The 19,162-nt window shown below is 43.6% G+C and overlaps 1 protein-coding gene across 2 annotated transcripts in view; it reads left to right on the forward strand.

The window, feature by feature from the left end:
• The window catches only part of LOC141265487 (cadherin-6-like), a 343,088-nt gene that overhangs the window by 278,814 nt on the left and 45,112 nt on the right, over nucleotides 1–19,162 (forward strand). For both annotated transcript variants that reach the window (XM_073678638.1, XM_073678639.1), the window contains one exon: nucleotides 16,656–16,909. In XM_073678638.1, the coding sequence (XP_073534739.1) occupies nucleotides 16,656–16,909 (254 nt within the window). The remainder of the gene's footprint in view (nucleotides 1–16,655; nucleotides 16,910–19,162) is intronic.

The following is a 19,162-nucleotide window of genomic DNA, read 5'->3' on the forward strand; positions in this document are numbered from 1 at the left end:
CACGCTGTAAAGTTTTATTACCCTATTAGAGTCCTTGTGGTGTCACAAAATTTACGTTCCCTGTCCCTAGTATTATACTCACCAGCCGCCGTCTTCATCTGTTATCGGTGTTGCTTCGATCAGTCTTCTGCAGGTTGTGACTAGTGTTGAGCCACCCCCGTAGTGTTCGAGTTCGGTTCGGTTCGTCGAACACCCGTGTGTTCGCCGAACTGTTCGTCGAACTGTTCGTCGAACACCTTCGAACACCGTTAAAACCAATGGCAGGCAAACAAAAACACATAGAAACACATAGAAAACACCTTCAAAGGTGTCCAAAAGCTGACAAACTGCTCAGAAGACACAACTAACACATGGAAAAGTGACAAGTACATATAGTCATGCGAAAAGAAAAGAGGTGGAGGAGTAAAAGGAGGGGGAGACACAGATATAGGCATGTCATGCCCTTCTAAAATCCAAAAAGTGAGAAGCCGAGACGGCCAGTCCGCTCCTGCCCGTGCCACCTCCGTGTCGCCGGGTTTGTGCCAGAGCCGCGGTGAACCCTGACGGCCAGCCCCCCTCTCCCAATACTGGTGCCTGTCCGCTGGTGGGTCGAGAGAGCCCCCCTGTGGTGGAGGCAGCTCTAAGCTTTTTAATTTAAATTGTCCCTCTAATTTGAATGAATACACTTTAAATCCATTTACAAGGATCTATTGGAGGGCAAGTCTCATGCCAGCAGCCGCGTAATTCCAGCTCCAGTAGCGTCCACTAAAGCTGCTGCAGTTAAAAAGCTTTTATAAGGATCGAGCTCGGCTGTCCACCGCAAGGCATCCTAGTGCCAGTCCCAGCCCCTATGCCTTGGCGTGCCTCCTGATGCTCTTCACTGAGTATCCCGTGGTCCCGAAGCATTTCCTTTGAAAAAATTAAGTGTCCAAACTACAGGTGGTGTAGCTTGCTTAACAGCCGGGATAATCCGCTGACTAGCAGACACTGCTACTAGGCGCAAAGTATTTCCTGGGCTAGATGCAGTTAAAAATTTGTAAGTAGATACTCTCGTTGGATGCTGAGAAAGCATTCCATAGAGTCTCCTGGCACGCCATATATGATTCTCTTAAAAAGCTTGGGGTAGGGGTCTAGGGGACCCTTTTATAGCCAAAATCACGGCCCTGTATCACAATACGTCACCTAGGCTGAAGATAAATGGAACTGTAGCACCGAGGGCTCGGTTGCTACAGACGTATTGCACCTCACCCAGAGGTGTGATATCTCACTCTCAAATAAGGATGGAGTGTGGATCAGGACCCGACACCTGCATGCATTACACAACATTGCCGTGGGGCAGGGCGACCAATATGCCCCTGAGATGGGCACGACAGTCCCTGTCCCTGGCTGGAGTGGGGGGAGGGAACACTGAGGAAGGGGAACCCTGCAGTGCAGGAGCAGGGAGGAAGCAGTTCCTGGGTGCATTGAGAAGGGAGTATAAAAGGTGGGCACCATCTTAGTTCAGTGCAGAGAAGTCTGAGCAGAAGTGGCAGGGAGCAGGGGCTCTGCATGAGCTCTGCTCCGGAGGCGGGCCTAGTAACAGAGGCCCAGGCCTGCAAGAGGGAGAAGGAAGGAAGAGGAGCGGAGAAGGCTCCAGGAACGAGGAATGAAGGGATCCCAGGGGTGCGGACGGGCGAGTCGCCACCGCACGCCCGAATCCACCTGCGTGGAGGGGTCAGGCCAAAGGGGGAGACCGGTCCCCGAACTAGTGGAGGCAGGAAACGACCCTCAGCTAGAAACCGGAGGCTCTGACATTTTATGTGGCGCAGCCCCTTGCTCCACCCGCTAGGAAGGCACCACATAGGGTCAGGGAAACTGGCGCCAAGTTTACCAAGAGGAGGCCCGAGGCAGCCGGACAGAAGTGTTGGTAAGAAAGGCCAGACAAAGGACACACAAAGGGGGTCCTGTGAAGCGCTCCAAAGTTATCTGGGAGTTGTCTGAGCCCCTCACCTGGTGAGCACAGTACGACGTGGGCAGCCGTTACCTGCAGACGTGGTCTGGATAATAAGAACTGTGAGTAAAGGCCCTGAACTGCATCACTGACTCCGTGTCGTTACTGCTGCTGCCCTGCACCATCACCCCCATCCTCCGCATACACTGCCCTGAGGCTATACTCCTCCCGTGGGGAGTTATGCTACGCTCTGCTGCACCCACAACACCAGCCTTAGCGGTCTGCCCTGTAGCGGCGGTTCACTCTGACCGCAATCCACGGGTGGCGTAGTCGGACATTTAAACATCAAAACCACATAAATAGTTCCGCCACTGGTTTGACCGCCCTGAGCCACGGAACCGGATCGCCGCCACGAAGACTACAACCACCAGCATCCACTAAAAAGGGTCCGGCTCCGGGTGTCCCAAGGCCCAGGGGGTGCGTCAGAACATTTTCATCACCTTTCACAATCACCAATGGGACAAGGCAGGGATGTCCTCTGTCCCCTCTCTTATACATCCTAGTGACGGAGCACCTGCTCTCATCAATTCGCCATAACCCCAATATTAGGTGGATTGAGGTGGGAGGCACCGAGTACAAGTGCTCTCTATTTGCTGATGATGTCCTAGTATATATCACTCAATCACATATATCCATCCCTGCTGTTATGGCTGAAATAGATCACTTTGTTACATGGTAAAATTTTAAAATCAATGCAGCGAAGTCTGAGGCCCTCGATGTCTCCCTCCCTAAATCCATATAGGATTCCATCCAGTCCAACTTTCCCTTTGCCTGGCCCTCACAGGGTATCAAATACTTAGGAATTCCTATTCATAGAGACCTCTCCCATCTATGTTATCTTAATTTTGGGCCCTTTATTGAACAATTCCATACAGACCACGGTTGGCAAGTTGGAACTGTGAGATTCACTACGTGCACCACTGGTATTTTGTGGAAAAGCACATGTAAGATTCTGCAACAGTCTCTGCTGATACTCCTGCATGCGTGCATCCCTTTCTATGGCAGGAATAATTTCTGCAAATTTACTTTTGTACCGGGGATCTAACAGTGTAGCAACCCAGTAGTCAGGATTATTTCTAATTCTCACAATTCGAGGGTCATGTTGCAGGTAGTGCAGCAAGAAGGCACTCATGTGTGTTGCGCATCCAGGAGCACCAAGTCCCTGTTGTGTTGGTGGCGAGGTAACAATCATGCTTCCTTCCTCTGTCCTCTCCCCCCAACCTCGCACAACAGAAATGTGATCAAGGTCTCCCTCATCTGATGAGTCTTCCATCAGTTCGTCCTCCACTTCTTCCTGGGCTCCTGCACCTTCCTCACTAGTTTGGCTGCTACCATGCGCCCTGGTAAAATCATCTCCCCCACCCTCACATGCCTGCCGCCCTGGTGCTGCCGACCGTCTGGACCTTGCAGATGTTAGCCCTTCCGCATACAACTCCTCCTCCTCTACTTCCTCCACCTCCTCTTGTGCCACCACCTGACTCCGAATTCTGTTTAACATGTGCTCCAGCATGTAAATCACCGGAATAGTCATGCTGATAATGGCATCGTCAGCACTAAACATCTTCGTCGCCATTTCAAAACTGTGCAGAAGGGTGCATAGGTCCCTGATCTGAGACCACTCCTCCAGCGTGATTTGCCCCACCTCTGAATCTCGTTGGCCCAGGCTATACGTCAGAACGTATTGCACCAGGGCTTGTCGGTGCTGCCACAGTCGCTGCAACATGTGCAGAGTTGAATTCCACCGGGTAGGCACATCGCATTTTAGCCGGTGAAGTGGCAGGCCCAACGACTTCTGTAGAGATGTAAGTCGCTGAGCTGCGGGATGCGAACGGCGGAAGTGAGCACACAGCGACCGTGCCCTCTGCAGAAGGCCATCTAGTCTGGGATAGTGGGCTAAAAATTGCTGGACAACCAGGTTCAACACGTGAGCCATACAAGGCACGTGTGTGACATTGCCCCGGCGAAGGGCCGCACCCAGGTTTGCAGCATTGTCGCACACGGCCTTCCCTGGTTTCAGGTCCAGTGGAGACAACCATTCATGAAATTGGTTCTCCAGAGCTGACCACAACTCCTCAGCTGTGTGACTCACATTTCCCAGACATTTCAATGTAAAAACCGCCTGATGACGTTGAGCCCTACTGCCAGCATAGTAAGGAGGTGTGCAGGATCCCTTCTGCGCAGTTAGAAAGCTTGTGGCATGACCAGACAGGCTTTGGGTGCAGGTGGAAGACCGAGAGGAGGTTGAGGAGGCAGAAGCAGTGGAGGAAAAATGACATAAAGAGGATTGACGCACAACTCGTGGGGACGGCAAGACTTGGACAGCAGCCCCTTGTCCTGCTGTCACCATAGTTACCCAGTGCCCAGTCAGCGACATGTAACGCCCCTGTCCATGCCTACTCGTCCAAGTGTCTGTGGTGAAATGCACCCTGTCACACACAGAGTTTCTCAAAGAAGCGGTGATGTTGTGTGCGACATGCTGGTGGAGCGCAGGCACACCTTTCTTTGAGAAGTAGTGCCGACTGGGCATCTGGTACTGGGGCACTGCGACGGACATAAGGTCTCGAAAATCCTCTGTGTCCACCAGGCGGAAAGGCAGCATTTCTGTAGCCAAGAGCTTGCAGATGGTGAAATTCAACCTCTTAGCTTTCTCATGGCTAGGAGGAAATGGTCTTTTACTTGTCCACATCTGAGGGACCGAGGGCTGGCTATTGTGCTTAGACGGGGTTGATAAGGGTGTCCCCGGCAAACTGCCGGTCTGTGAGGAAGATGCAGGCGGACATGTTAGGTTGCCTTGATCCAAAGGTGGTGCTATCGATGTCGGACAGCGCTCAAGACCAGCTGGTGTTACCACCTCCAAAGAAAATGATGACCTGCCAATCACGCTGGCTGTTGCGGGTAAAGAGGTGGCAGGTCTGCGCCCCAAAACAGGTGTGACTGCTGTCCCCCCAGTCACAGAGGATGAAGAGGCCGCGGATGCACAAGATATGGCAGACGGTGGTTGGCCCGGCCGGCTAGACCGCATTGTAGCACACTGAGCTTCCCACTGCAACTTATGCTTCATGTCCATGTGCCGGTTCATGCATGAAGTACTCAAACTATGTATTTTTTGGCCTCTACTTAGCTTTTGCTGACAAATGTTACAGATAACACGAGTTGGGTCATCTTTATCGATCTGAAAAAATTCCCAGGCTATGCAAGGCTTAGCACCCATGCGACCTGAAGAGCCACCACGACTTGTGGTGAGAGGCAGAGTTGTGTTTGAGGATGCAGTTGTTGACGTGCTTCCAGTACTACGTCTCTGTCCAGGAAGGCGCAGCCTGACCTCGTCGTCACTAGCATCTTCCTCCACCTCCTCTGCTGACCTCATCTCTTGGCTGACTGTGGGTTGACAGTAAGTGGGATCTCCGACCTCATCATCATCACCCTGTGCGTTATCACACCCGTCGTCCTCAGAGCCAACCTGTTCCTGCCCTGACAAAAAACTAAAGTTGTCGCTCCAATCAGGTATTTGAGTCTTATCATCGTCTTCCTCATTGTCTCCACCAACAGGAGTTACAGTTTGGGAATGAGGGTCTACATTATGGTCAGAACCTTCTGCGTCTGGTCCTGGATCCGACTCATAAAGATTCTGGGCATCAGTGCAGATCATTTCCTCGTCTGGATTCACAGAAGCGCTGGAGTCGACCTCTGATTCCCAGGCTATAGTATGAGTAAACAGCTCTGCAGACTCAACCATCTGTTCTACCTCATACTCAGACGGGCAGCTGGAGATTTGGGAGCTGTGAGGAAGCAAGTGCGATTTGGGTGACACCTTTGAGGACTGGAGTATTTGTGATGTTGAAGTTGATGTGGAGGAGAGCCCACTTAAAGGAGCACTTGATATCCGTTGAATCACCTGCTGTTTTTGTGCCTCATCTGGAATTTGTAGCGATTGGCGTGGCCGTAAGAAAGGGATCTTATCACATTGTCCGCTAAAAGAAGTAGACATTTTAGTTTGGCTGGAAGATGGTCTTTCTTCTGCACCTACCCCACGGACACAACCTTTTTTCCCCTTCCCAACACGCCTATTCCCCTTTCCACCAGCAGCAGGCCTTTTTCCACTCATTTTGGTGGTTAACTAATTCACAACTCTGGAGTTGTTTGCACAAAAAAACAATGGATGGTAACCGAGCAGAGCTGAGTGGCCAAACTGTGGTATTAGGCCAAAACTATTGGCTGGGTTAGATGCAGAAAAAAATTATTTTTAATTTGCAACCTGATGGAGGTCAGTATAGATGGACTAATAGACCAAGTCCCACACACTGCTAGAAGCCCAAATATTTTTTCAGAGCTAGATGCAGAAAAAAATTATTTTTAATTTGCAACCTGATGGAGGTCAGTATAGATGGACTACTAGACCAAGTCCCACACACCGCTAGAAGCCCAAATATTTTTTCAGAGCTAGATGCAGAAAATTTTTTTATTCAATTTGCAACCTGATGGAGGTCAGTATAGATGGACTAATAGACCAAGTCCCACACACTGCTAGAAGCCCAAATATTTTTTCAGAGCTAGATGCAGAAAAAAATTATTTTTAATTTGCAACCTGATGGAGGTCAGTATAGATGGACTAATAGACCAAGTCCCACACACTGCTAGAAGCCCAAATATTTTTTCAGAGCTAGATGCAGAAAAAAATTATTTTTAATTTGCAACCTGATGGAGGTCAGTATAGATGGACTAATAGAACAAGTCCCACACGCTGCTAGAAGCCCAAATATTTTTTCAGAGATAAATGAAGAAAAAAATTATTTTTAATTTGCAACCTGATGGAGGTCAGTATAGATGGACTAATAGACCAAGTCCCACACACTGCTAGAAGCCCAAATATTTTTTCAGAGCTAGATGCAGAAAAAAATTATTTTTAATTTGCAACCTGATGGAGGTCAGTATAGATGGACTAATAGACCAAGTCCCACACACCGCTAGAAGCCTAAATATTTTTTCAGAGCTAGATGCAGAAAAAAATTATATTCAATTTGCAACCTGCTGGAGGTCAGTATAGAAGGACTAATAGAACAAGTCCCACACACTGCTAGAAGCCCAAATATTTTTTCAGAGCTAAATGAAGAAAAAAATTATTTTTAATTTGCAACCTGATGGAGGTCAGTATAGATGGACTAATAGACCAAGTCCCACACACTGCTAGCAGCCCAAATATTTTTTCAGAGCTAGATGCAGAAAAAAATTATATTCAGTTTGCAACCTGATGGAGGTCAGTATAGATGGACTAATAGAATGATGCTATGCCCAAAAGATTTTACTTCACTAGGTGCAGTAAAAAAATTGGTATTCTATACACAGGTGGTATATCTTGCAACACAGATAGGCTACTCCACTGACTAACACACTCTGCAATAGGCCAAAAAGGATTAGCTTTGCTAGATTCAGCCAAATGCTGTGAAAAAAACTTGCACAGCACTGGCACAGACCTGCCTGGCAAAAACTGATAGGAACTGATGTAACCTAGTCCTGAAAAGGACTCCAATTACAATTAGTCTTTACTCCCACAATCTATCTATTTAAGAGCACAGACCTGCCTGATAAAAGTCGTAGGAAATGCTGTAACCTAGTCCTTAAAAGGACTGCAATCACAACTATTCCCTACTCCCAAGCTATCTGTAGATTTGTGCGAAAATTGGCTTGAAATTAACAAGGTATAGCGCACACAGCAACAGCGGTGCCGTCTAACACGCAGCTGCAGCAGTGAGAAAATGGTGGCGACGGGGAAAATGGCTTGGTCTTATAGGGCAAGGACATGTGACATACACTGCCAATCACACATGCCCTTGCTTGTGTGAAAAAAAGCACTTCGCTCCGTGTGTGCGCTGCTGATAGGCTGACAGATTGCACCTCCCCACTGCAAATGCGGGAAAGAGAAAAAAAAATGGAGATCTTCATTGTTCCTGCAGAGATCCATCCCCTGCCCCTCCCCCCGCCCCGCTGTACACTCAAACTGCGTATTAACATTAATTTTCATCATTACTGAGAAAAAATCCAGTTATGATTTTGGTGCACGAACAGTTATCGAACATAACCTCGAACAGCCGAATTTTTCTCAAATTGTTCGTGTTCGCCGACCGGCTCGAACACCGCCCAAAACAGCTCGAATTTGAGATTGGCGAACAGTTCGAGTAGAACAACGCTCATCTCTAGTTGTGACCTGCCAGACACTTCCAATGTTTGTTGGGCAAGCCGGAAGTCATTACTTAATGTAAGTCTATGACAGCCAGAACGAGGATCTCATACACTTACACTGAGAGCTTGTGACCGTTACCTTGTACTTATAGTCAGTCAGAAATTGTAGTCACAAGAAGTCGGATTAGGATCGGAGCAGTGCCGGGAACAGCTGAAGAAGGTGGCTTCTAAATATAATGCTGACGGCAGAGAACTTAGATTAGTGGCACCACTCCAGCAGTGGAATAAAAATAAACTCTGGAATGGTGCTTTAAATAAAACCTTATAGGGTTTTGTGAAAGTTCTGGACAAGTCTCCTTTCATTTATCAGTATGGTCAGTACATTTACTGACTGACATACTAGCCAACAGTCCTGATTTTGTAGAGACAACTATGACCCAAGTCTTGAAAGAACACTCTAGATTTTTCCAACATAAAAACCTCTGTGTGAACATACCCTTAAGTTCAGCTTTGATAGAATATTGTGAAGGTTGCCTTCATGGGAAATGTAGAAGTTCAAATACTGAAAGATATTTAAGGTTGTCACAGTGTGTAAACAGGACACGTAATACTGGAAAACTCTACTCCGAGGTCTTCACATTTGATTGATGACTTTGTCAAGGCCGACAAGGGCTGAGACTGCGGTGATCTACTCTTGTAAAACTATTTGGAGAGTATATTCCAATATAGCAAATGTGAACATTCATCTAAAATCTGAATGCATCTGGATGCTTTTTAATCATTGTCTCGCCTTAAATGTGTCTTTGTAGCAAGAACATTCAGTTATACAGAAACATTAATCAGCTTGCTCTAGTTTTTCCTTTTCATTTTCCTGTTAGGCACAAGCAATTTGTTGTACTGCAGCCTCTGTTGTAGTTGTATTTAGATTAAACGTCCCATGAGTTTATATGATTTGCAATTCATAGGTGTAGAATTTTATGACTGCACATGGGTCCATTCTATAACCTCCAGTAGCTGGATGGCTGTAAACCCTTTTGTGTTCCTAAGTGATGCTCCTAATATATATTCTGGGAAGTGGCCCAAGCTGAAATTCTAGAAAACATTAAAGCATTGTGCTGCTTCAGTTGTTATGCCTTTGATACATTTCAATTTGTCTACCTTCTTGTAAATGACATTTGTTTTATTTTTTTTTTATTTGCAGTTTTAGGTGGTTAATAATAGGCAGGCACATAATGTGTGCGGATATCTTTGTTTCATTTCACACTGTGTTAACACTGGGAAAGCTCTACCCAAAAAGTGAAATTGATTAGATCATTACTGAGCATGTGCCTTAATCCGCTCTACAGATTATGTCTGTCTGCTTGTTTGTATAGTCATCTACTGGACTCATTAACAAAAATTCATTGTAATCCATCCATCTAAGCTGAACAATACGCTGTAGTTAGTAAGATCAGAACATCTGCATATATTGCATAAATTGCTAAATTCAATGAACGTAAAAATATATTGATAGGTGACGTATAACATTTTAGATGGCAGCTATCTGATGCAATGAGATAGATATTTGTTAAAGGTGTTAAAAGGAAGCTGTCATCAGAAAATTAGCTATTGTTTTTATGTTAATTTTTTTTTTACATATCACAATCTGTATTAATAAAACACAGAATTCCTGCAATTTTCATATTGATACTGGGGCTTTCTTAGAGTTTCACTTCCTGTTGTTTCAGGAAACAACACATGTACATAGCCACAATAGTCAGACTCTGACCCTATCTTATGTACTAAAGTGTCTAATGAGCCTGAGCAAAGGTCGTTGTGATGGGAGGGGGAGCAGGGTCAGCTGTGACTTCACTTATTATGACTGGTGAATCTTGTATCTGCTAGAGCTGTTACCTATCATTGTAATCCTGCATGTGATAATATGGAGTTTTGCTGTAAACTCTTCCTGAAAAGACAGGAAGTATGAGTGTAAAAAAGCCCAAATGGCCAGTGTGAAAATTGCAAGATTACTACTATTTTTTATGAAAGGTTTATTTTAAATATTTTTTAACAATACAGAACTGTGTACCACTGTAAGCAACTTCAGTTTTGTTGTTTTAATAAACATCATAATGTTAAAAACATTGGCACATTTTTTTAACTACATGTAACACAAATTTTTTTTTTACCAATAGTCAGTTTCTGACGATAGCTTCCCTTTTAAAAGTCCATGTCTACACTAGTAAGACCTCAAAGTTGTCTACTTCAGAATTTAATAAAAATGTTAGAAATGTATAAAAAATTAAGAGATGCTCACCGATCACCCATCACTCTTCCACTGGTAGCTTCCGGGTCACCTGCTGGTCTCCATATCCTGGTCCTATTCGACACAAAGGAAATGACCACTCAGCCAATCACTGGCTGGTTCGGTGACCCACCTCTACCAGGGATTGGCTGTAGCTGATCACATGTCTGTGTGAGCTGGAAGCAGAGATCGCTGGGGAAAAGGGCAAGGTCAGCATGGAATCTGAAGAGGATCAGGGTGTTTGTATCATTTTTTTTTACGCTATTCTGACAACAAAAATGTTGAAGTGGACAGCCCCTTTAATTTTATAACTGATTGGTTTTCAAATTTTATTTTATTTTCATAATATCAAATTCATATATTTTTTCATTAATTTTTTTGTATAACATTTCTAGAAAAATGTAATCTTTTTTTCATTAATTTGTAACCTTTTTTTTTTCTTAAAATACAATTTGTGCTTGTAAATCACATTATGTTTTGTGTTACATTTAATGTATGTAGTGTCGGAGCAGCACGTGAAATATTCCTAGAGTGTCACACTTTGCAATATTGTTCAAGTGTGCACTCCCGCTGGTAGATATAAACAGAGAGCAGGTGTTTTATACTAATACCCTCCAAACTACATCATTTGCATTGAACAAATACGAAACAACAGGCAGTTTAGTGTAAAACACAATATATTTAATTACTTAGAACTGTTTCTAGGATGTGAACGTCTTGGTCCTCCATGGGACCACTAATTCCGGTGAGAATTTCACCAAGGAATGGAGTGCTCTGGCGGATTAGAAACATGTTTAAATCATGTTAAGTACATTGCATAGTGCACGCTAGGAATTAATGTCTTGGACTTGCTGCTTTTTATTGCTATGTGGTGCTGTGTGGTAAAGTAGAGAGAGCAGATATATATGCTGCACGCTCTTACTCGCATCATCTCCAGTAATTATTTTTATTTTAAGATCTTCTGCCCTTGCAAGGAAAATATACTCTGCAAATATACTACCGTGGGATCAAAGAAGGTATTCTATCATAGCTAATTCTCCTCCATATTAAATTAAAACACCCTATAACCACATTGTGGCTTGATTACTTTCTAGGAGAAATCACTGTCCCCTAAATTTAAGTCTTCCAGAGCAGCCAATTAAGCAGGTGCTCGAGATATAACTAACACTTAATTAAACAATTAATCTAATTCTTTTTATCATCGAGACAATTTGCTTATGGGTTTGGCTACACAGCAAATTTGCTCCTGGCAGTTTGGTCTCTTGTTTTAAAGTGCTACGGTGTGGAATCAAGAAGGAAGCAGCGAATGTTCAGTTAGAAACTATCTGTATCTGTATGCATTAATAGTGATTGATATAGAAGGGGTAAGAGTTTTGTAGTCTGATATTTTGTCTAATATCTTATGTTGTATGCAAGGTTGTCAAGAGGGTATATGCTGGGAAAGGTATGAGAGCTGATTATTAGAACCCCTAAATGGAGGGTTTGGGGAGCTTTGCATGAAATATCACTTTATCTGTAAATTGTATAAGGCATCTGCTTACTAGCTCTATAAGCAAAACCACTTTTCCCACTTGCTGTGTGCATCTACGTTCTCTGAGCGCTCGCCTATAGCCTACTTACCTCCCCTAAGTCTGACTCTGGGTCGGAACCCAATTGCTACAACATGATCAACAGTATCTCAAGCTGTAGTTACCATGCACATGTATTGATCAGCACAGAAAAGCCTAGCAATTTGGAGAGGACCTTTCACTGGATTTTTTAATTTAACTGTGGACCTTCTTCAATTGGTGCTGTTCCTCTGATTTTGGAGCAGTTTTTCTTTTTCTTCTTTGCCACTCCATTCAAAAGTTATGACCCTTGGTGATGATGACATTACCCTTCATCCAATTGGGCGTATACTACAAAACTTCTGAGGTCATTTACGTTTTCTCTTCTGACCCTGGCCAATCAAAACATGGCCACACCCACAGAGAAGTTCTGTGGTACACTCCCAGTTGATCAAAGGGAAATATGCTTCTTTATGAATGGGGGGGGGTTGGATGGAGACCAAATATGGATTGTAGGGGCTTAGAAAAAAAGAAAAACTGTTCCAGAATCAGTGAACCAGCAGCAATTGGATGAAAATCCAGTGACAGGTCCTCTGTAAATAAATGCATTCCAGATAACTTCGTAATGTAATCGGTCATATATGCCTGCCAGTCTCAATGAGATAGACCATTGATCTAATGTGTATGGGAACTAAATGTGTGCTTGCTGTTTATGGGGAGTGGTGAGAGAGTTATCTAATGTGTATTCACCCCACTGGGAGCAAGCACAAAACAAAGTCCATTTTTTGGTCGTTGCCCTCCCGCTGGTCAGCACACATCGCTGTGTGTGACCAGCGGGAGCAGCGATCAGGCTGGTAACCATGATAAAAATCGGGTTACGAGGGGCACACGCGCACCTAGTAACCCATTGTTTATCATGGTTACGAGCCTGCTAAAGTGAGCGGTAACCTCCCGCTCACCATAGCAGAATGGTAACCATGATAAACAACGGGTTACTAGGTGCGCGTGTGCCCCTAGTAACCCGATGTTTACCATGGTTACCAGCCTGCTCCTGCTTCAGCAGCAGGCTGGTAACCAGGAGCAGGACATCGTGGAAAGATTCTTTCCACGATGTCGCTGCTCCCCTGATCATTGGTAAGCCTGCCTGTTTGACAGCTCACCAGCGACCACATAGCGACGCAGCAACGATCCCTGACAGGTCGTATCGTTGTCGGGATCGTTGCAGCGTCGCGAAGTGTGACGGGGCCTTAAGTTGTGAACAAGGTTCTAAAAGTTTTCTATTGTCTTTTCAGCAGCAGTGGTGTAATGCTTAGCACCTGCTCTGCCAAAAATGAAGTACCCTATTAACAAAACTAAGAACTTATAGTGCTCTATTCTTGTAATTAAATATTGCGATAAAACTTGGTCTCAGGAGCTGGTCTTAGCAAGATGTTATTTGTGTGCGTGGGAGAGGGGAGGCGAGGCAGCGATGTTATTGCCCTAGTAAGCATACAGTTCAGGCTTTAATATTCGCTGATAACGGCATCTTTCTCCTGTTAGCTTGATACTTATGTCTTGTCAAAAATCAGCAATCCTCTTAAAATTAAGTGGATGATTATCAGACACTGAGGAGAGTGCCTTTGGAAAATGATGGAAAGCAGCCTACATCCAGCTGCTCATGGCCTCATTCTCTGGCCAGAAGGTCTGTTTCCAGTGGTGCTTGGAGTGATTAGGAACGTCCTACCTATTTTGACCATATGTAGGTCAAATCTCTCATTACTCCTGATACCTATCTTAGGGGGACCAGCTTATTTATGATATTTTCATTTTAGGGTAGTTTAGTACGCAGTAGATTCAACTGAATGCTATCTCTGTATGCTGCAAACAAAAATAGGTCAATAGTACACTTGTATGCGGAAAGGTTGTATTGAGCCACCATCAAAATGAATGAAACGTAATATATGTATTGCCATAGCATAAACTATTATACTGCACCCTACAAAGTAGAGTGCAGTAAAAAATATGTACAAAATAGGCAGAGGTGTCCTATCTAAGGCTTCCGTCACACATCCATGCCTCCAGTACTTGTGTCACCCGGTATTTTACGGTTTGTAAATGTACCTATTATAACCTATGGTGCTATGCACATGTCTGTGTTTTTTCATGGACTGTGTTTTCATGCAAAACATACGTCTGGGTTTTTTTCTGGCAACACGAATGACAAGGGCCAATACAAGTCTATGGGTCCATGAAAAACACGTACAGCACATGGATGGCATCAGTGTACCATCCGTGTACTGTCCATGTTTAACATTGCCAAGTATAGGAGAAGCTTAGTCATTTTTCTTTCTTTATCATATGAAAACACTGATGACCCCACTGATGGTAAAAACTGACACACTGATGGAAAACACTGTTGACACCGGTAACTGTTTTTCAAGGACATATTTTATAAGACGTTATCATAAAAAAATACTTCTTGGTTAAATCAAGTCTTTCTTCTACATGAGTTTTTTTAAAAACTTGGCAATCTGTATGAAAAGTAAAGCATAGACAACTTGCAAATTTCACACTGGCCACTGGTGAAAATTGCAACATTATAACTGATTTAACTGTAAAACGCAAGTAGGGAGCGGGTGTATGGAGCGGGTGTATGGAGCGGGTGTATGGGGCGGGTGTATGGGGCGGGTGTATGGAGCGGGTGTATGGAGCGGGTGTATGGGGCGGGTGTATGGAGCGGGTGTATGGAGCGGGTGTATGGAGCGGGTGCTTGGAGCGGGTGTATGGGGCGGGTGCTTGGAGCGGGTGTATGGAGCGGGTGTATGGAGCTGGTGTATGGAGCTGGTGTATGGAGCTGGTGTATGGAGCTGGTGTATGGAGCTGGTGTATGGAGCTGGTGTATGGAGCTGGCGTATGGAGCTGGCGTATGGGGCGGGTGTATGGAGCAGGCGTATGGAGCTGGGGTATGGAGCGGGTGTATGGAGCTGGTGTATGGAGCGGGTGTATGGAGCGGGTGTATGGAGCTGGTGTATGGAGCTGGTGTATGGGGCGGGTGCTTGGAGCGGGTGCTTGGAGAGGGTGTATGGGGCGGGTGTATGGAGCTGGTGTATGGAGCTGGTGTATGGAGCGGGCATATGGAGCGGGCGTATGGAGCTGGTGTATGGGGCGGGTGTATGGGGCGGGTATTTGGAGCGGGGTGTATGGAGCGGGGTGTATGGAGCGGGGTGTATGGAGCCAGGGTGTATGGAGCTGGGTGTATGGAGCGGGGTGTATGGAGCCGGGGTGTATGGAGCTGGTGTACAGAGCGGGTGCACAAGCTGAATCCACCCCAAACATGGCAGATGATGGCTGAGTGTCACAGCCAGCATCTGTCTCAAACAGCCTCAGGTGGAGCCAATCTCCACCCATAACTGTTAACCTGTTAAATCCCACTGTCGATCTCTGAAAGCAGTATTAGCTTCACAGCAGCATAGAGGCACATCATTCTATGTGCCCATAGGCTGCCCACCACGTGATCATGAGGCACCGATGGATTGCTATGGCAGCTGGGGGTCAGTAGAAGACCCTGTACCTTCAATCATGGAGCTTTGATGAAACCCAGTCTGTGGCCGGACTTCCAAGGAGATTGTGATTTTTACCAATGTTCAGCAATGCTAAAATATTTTTATCACCATAATCAGACTGACCTGGACAATCATTATGGCAGGTCATTTTTACAACACAAGTACGCTGTAAAAACAATTCCCCAAAAAAGTCAGAATTTTTTTCTCATTTTCACCGCACTTGGATATTTCCCACTTTCCAGTACACTATGTGGTACAATGAATAGTGGCTCTTGGAAGCAGATAGAGATATTCTGAGTTGAGTGGCCAAAATGAAACCTGATGTTGCGATACTCCGTCTGGAGTGGTTTATGGTATATGTGTCTATATGTGACTGACCACCCAATGGATAGGCTGCAGTTCACATCACATCAAGGGTTTTGCTAGCATGTCATGTAATGTATTTATATTTAGAGAAATTTGAGTCTTTAAAGAAATTCACAGAAAGGTAAGGGGAACTTATTTATATACAGTATCTATAAATTAATTAGCCCTATTTTGCAATTCAGGGACTAGTGTGAATGATGAAATTCTCTGTACTACACCACGTAATATGTCGGTGTTTTACAAGCATTGAGGAATAAATAAGCCACTTGGTTGTACAAAACTGCCATGCTATGCCCTGTAAAACCTGATCAATAGAGATGTTCTCAAGTAAAAGTTGTGTTTTATTCTCAGATGGCTATTATGGCTTTCAATAAACATCTCCCTTGAGTTGTAGATTGTTCATTGCTTTTTACATATTGAAGCAGAGATAATGCAAATCCAATGGAAATGGAATTGCCAATAGCACAATTTTACAGTATTGGAAAAAAAATGATCTTGCATCCCAGACATTTTTACTGCTGTATCATCAAAATGGATAACATATCATAGAAAAATATAATATATCCTATATAATACCACATATAACACAATGGCGTCATTAACAATGCTGTCATTAGTATTCGATATACCAAGAAGCACAATATACCGCGCATAAAGATAGACAACTAGAAAGCTGCATATGACACAATCATCATTTAGAAGTTTGAATTTTGGAAAACTGGTATTTTTTTCTGCTTTTCTATTGAATATAATTGTTTGTTTTTTGACAGCTGATGGATTTTGAGAAAATGCGGATGTACAATTTAAAGGTCGAAGCTGCCAATACATACGATGACCCGAGATTTCACTACTTAGGACCCTTCAAGGATGTTGCTACTGTGAAAATTATAGTGGAAGATGTGGATGAGCCTCCAGTATTTAGCAAGTCGGCCTATGTACTCGAAGTGAAGGAAGATGCAAAAATGAATTCCATTATAGGAACGGTCACAGCCCAGGATCCGGATGCGGCTAGAAGCACTGTGAAGTAAGCATGAGAGAAATGCACTTCTATTTCCCTGTAATGATCAAAGCTGCAAAATGTTATATTATTAAAAGCCTTGTAGATGATGAGTCTAAAATTATCAAAGGATGCTATGGTTTAACACTTTAGCTTTATGTGTCATTCATGCAAATGGGATTTTAAGAAGTGCTATAATTTTACATTCTTTCTTCAGGCTCTGAACCATGTGAACAGCATAGTCCGACTTGTGACTGCAAGATCACATTGCAATTTACATAGCTACGGAGAGGAAACAAAATTGATGCTAAATTGAGTCAAAGGGAATCTGTCTCCTGGTATCTGCTACCCCATTTGAGAGCAGCATGATATAGGGCAGATAACCTGATTCCAGCCATGTATCACTTATTGGGCTGTTTGCTGCAATTTTGATAAAATCACTATTTTATCTGCTGCAAATATAACAGTTCTCTGAATGATGACCTTTGTAAAACTCCGCCCACAACACTGATTGGTAGCCTTCTGTGTACACTGTGCATAGGCAGAAAGCTGCCAGTCAGTGGTGGGGGCGGGGTTATGCAGAGCTCATCAATATGGAGAACAAAATGGCAGCAGGTTTACTTGCCCTCTAGTGATAATCTCTTACTGATAAAACAGTGATTTTATCAAAACTACAGCAAGTAGTACAGTAAGTGACACGTCACTGGACTTATGGTCTATGTATCTGCATTATACTGCTCTAAGATTAGGTGGCAAAAACCACCTGGTAAAGTTTTCCTTTAATGCCACAGCAGACTATGTGACTCTCGCCTGTGTAGGTGGCTCTATAGATTTGTTGCTTTATTTATTGGAAATATATTCTTTGTCTACTTTAAGCATATACTATCTGTATCAATTAATGAATTTGCCATACATCCACATTCCCAGAACCCATGAATGCATCAGTACAGCACTGCTGATGGGATATTAGGGGTTAGAAAACATACTGCCTACTCTATATCAAACAATCTTCACACTGTAGCTGCAACAAAATCCTACGCTATAGATGTAGAAAATATAGATACCCTTCTATTATATTGTTATAGTGTAAATTTGCAAATTTAAACATTGATAAATGTTAAAAAATATAAAGATACAAAAAATACAGCCCCTGTTGTCCCAAAAAATATTTTGGTAGCACAAAAAATAAAAGGACTGCTAAATTGCTGACAAGTGTTTGGTCATTTAGAACGATAACACTTTGGCCATTAGAGTGTTAAAGGGTTTTTAAAAAACGTAAACATTAATACCTATCATTGGAAAAGACTACCAGTGAAGGATGGGTGGGCTCTACGGTTCTTTTCATCTAGGCTGCCGGGTGTAATACTGCTGCTCTGTGTCATATAAGTGGATGATAATTTACTTTGGCTATGTAATTTACCATGCAAATAGACAGCGTGTCTGAAACTCTTAACACATCAGGATGACAATAAGAGTGTCAGATGTTAAAAGTAAAACACCCCTGTAGTTTGTGCGCTAAATAGTCATAATTAAAAAAAATTAAAATTATTCCTATAAGGATTTGAACTCTTAACACTTCAGTTTCAGAGGCTGATGTCTTACCATTAAGCTATCTAATCAAGTGATACTAGCTGATAGCTTTTCTTGTCTTATCAAATTAACCATGAAAATACTCAGGGTGACTAAAAGTCATTGTGATTCTGATGTTTGAAGACAGTCACACATCAGACTCACACATCAAAATCAAACATCATTTGAATTTGGCTTGCTTGCAGTCTGTGCATAAGTCCCAATGAGTTTTAGACAAGTTTGCACTGAAAATCATATAACCAAATAGAACTCCAAGTTTTTTTCATCTGAGTTTATAGCTCAGTGGTTAGTGCACTGCTTTTGGAACACAGAATTTTGGGTTCAAGTCCCATCAGCGAACAGTTACCTTTTTATTATTATTATTACAGTTGTCAGAATCACTCGTCAAAATCGCTCGTCAAAATCGCTCGTCAGAATCGCGTGTCAAAATCACTCGTCAGAATCACTTATCAAAATCAGTTCTCAGAAAGGGTATTTAGCCTCAAACTGACATCATTCTTATGTTTGATTTTGATATCTTATCATGTCCTAAAATGGACACTGTACTCCTAGCTTGTCTCTCATTGAGCATGTCTGGTATCACAACTGCAAAGGGAACTGCTAGAAGTGGATCTTGATTGACGTGCCCAAGTGCATTCATCGTGGCAGAACTTTACTCAAATAACTATTAATAACCTCATTAATATCATG

The sequence above is a fragment of the Phyllobates terribilis genome, unplaced genomic scaffold, assembly GCF_046119375.1.
Source record: "Phyllobates terribilis strain yellow unplaced genomic scaffold, ASM4611937v1 Scaffold_4__5_contigs__length_816908805, whole genome shotgun sequence".
NCBI classification, from domain to species: Eukaryota; Metazoa; Chordata; class Amphibia; order Anura; family Dendrobatidae; genus Phyllobates; species Phyllobates terribilis.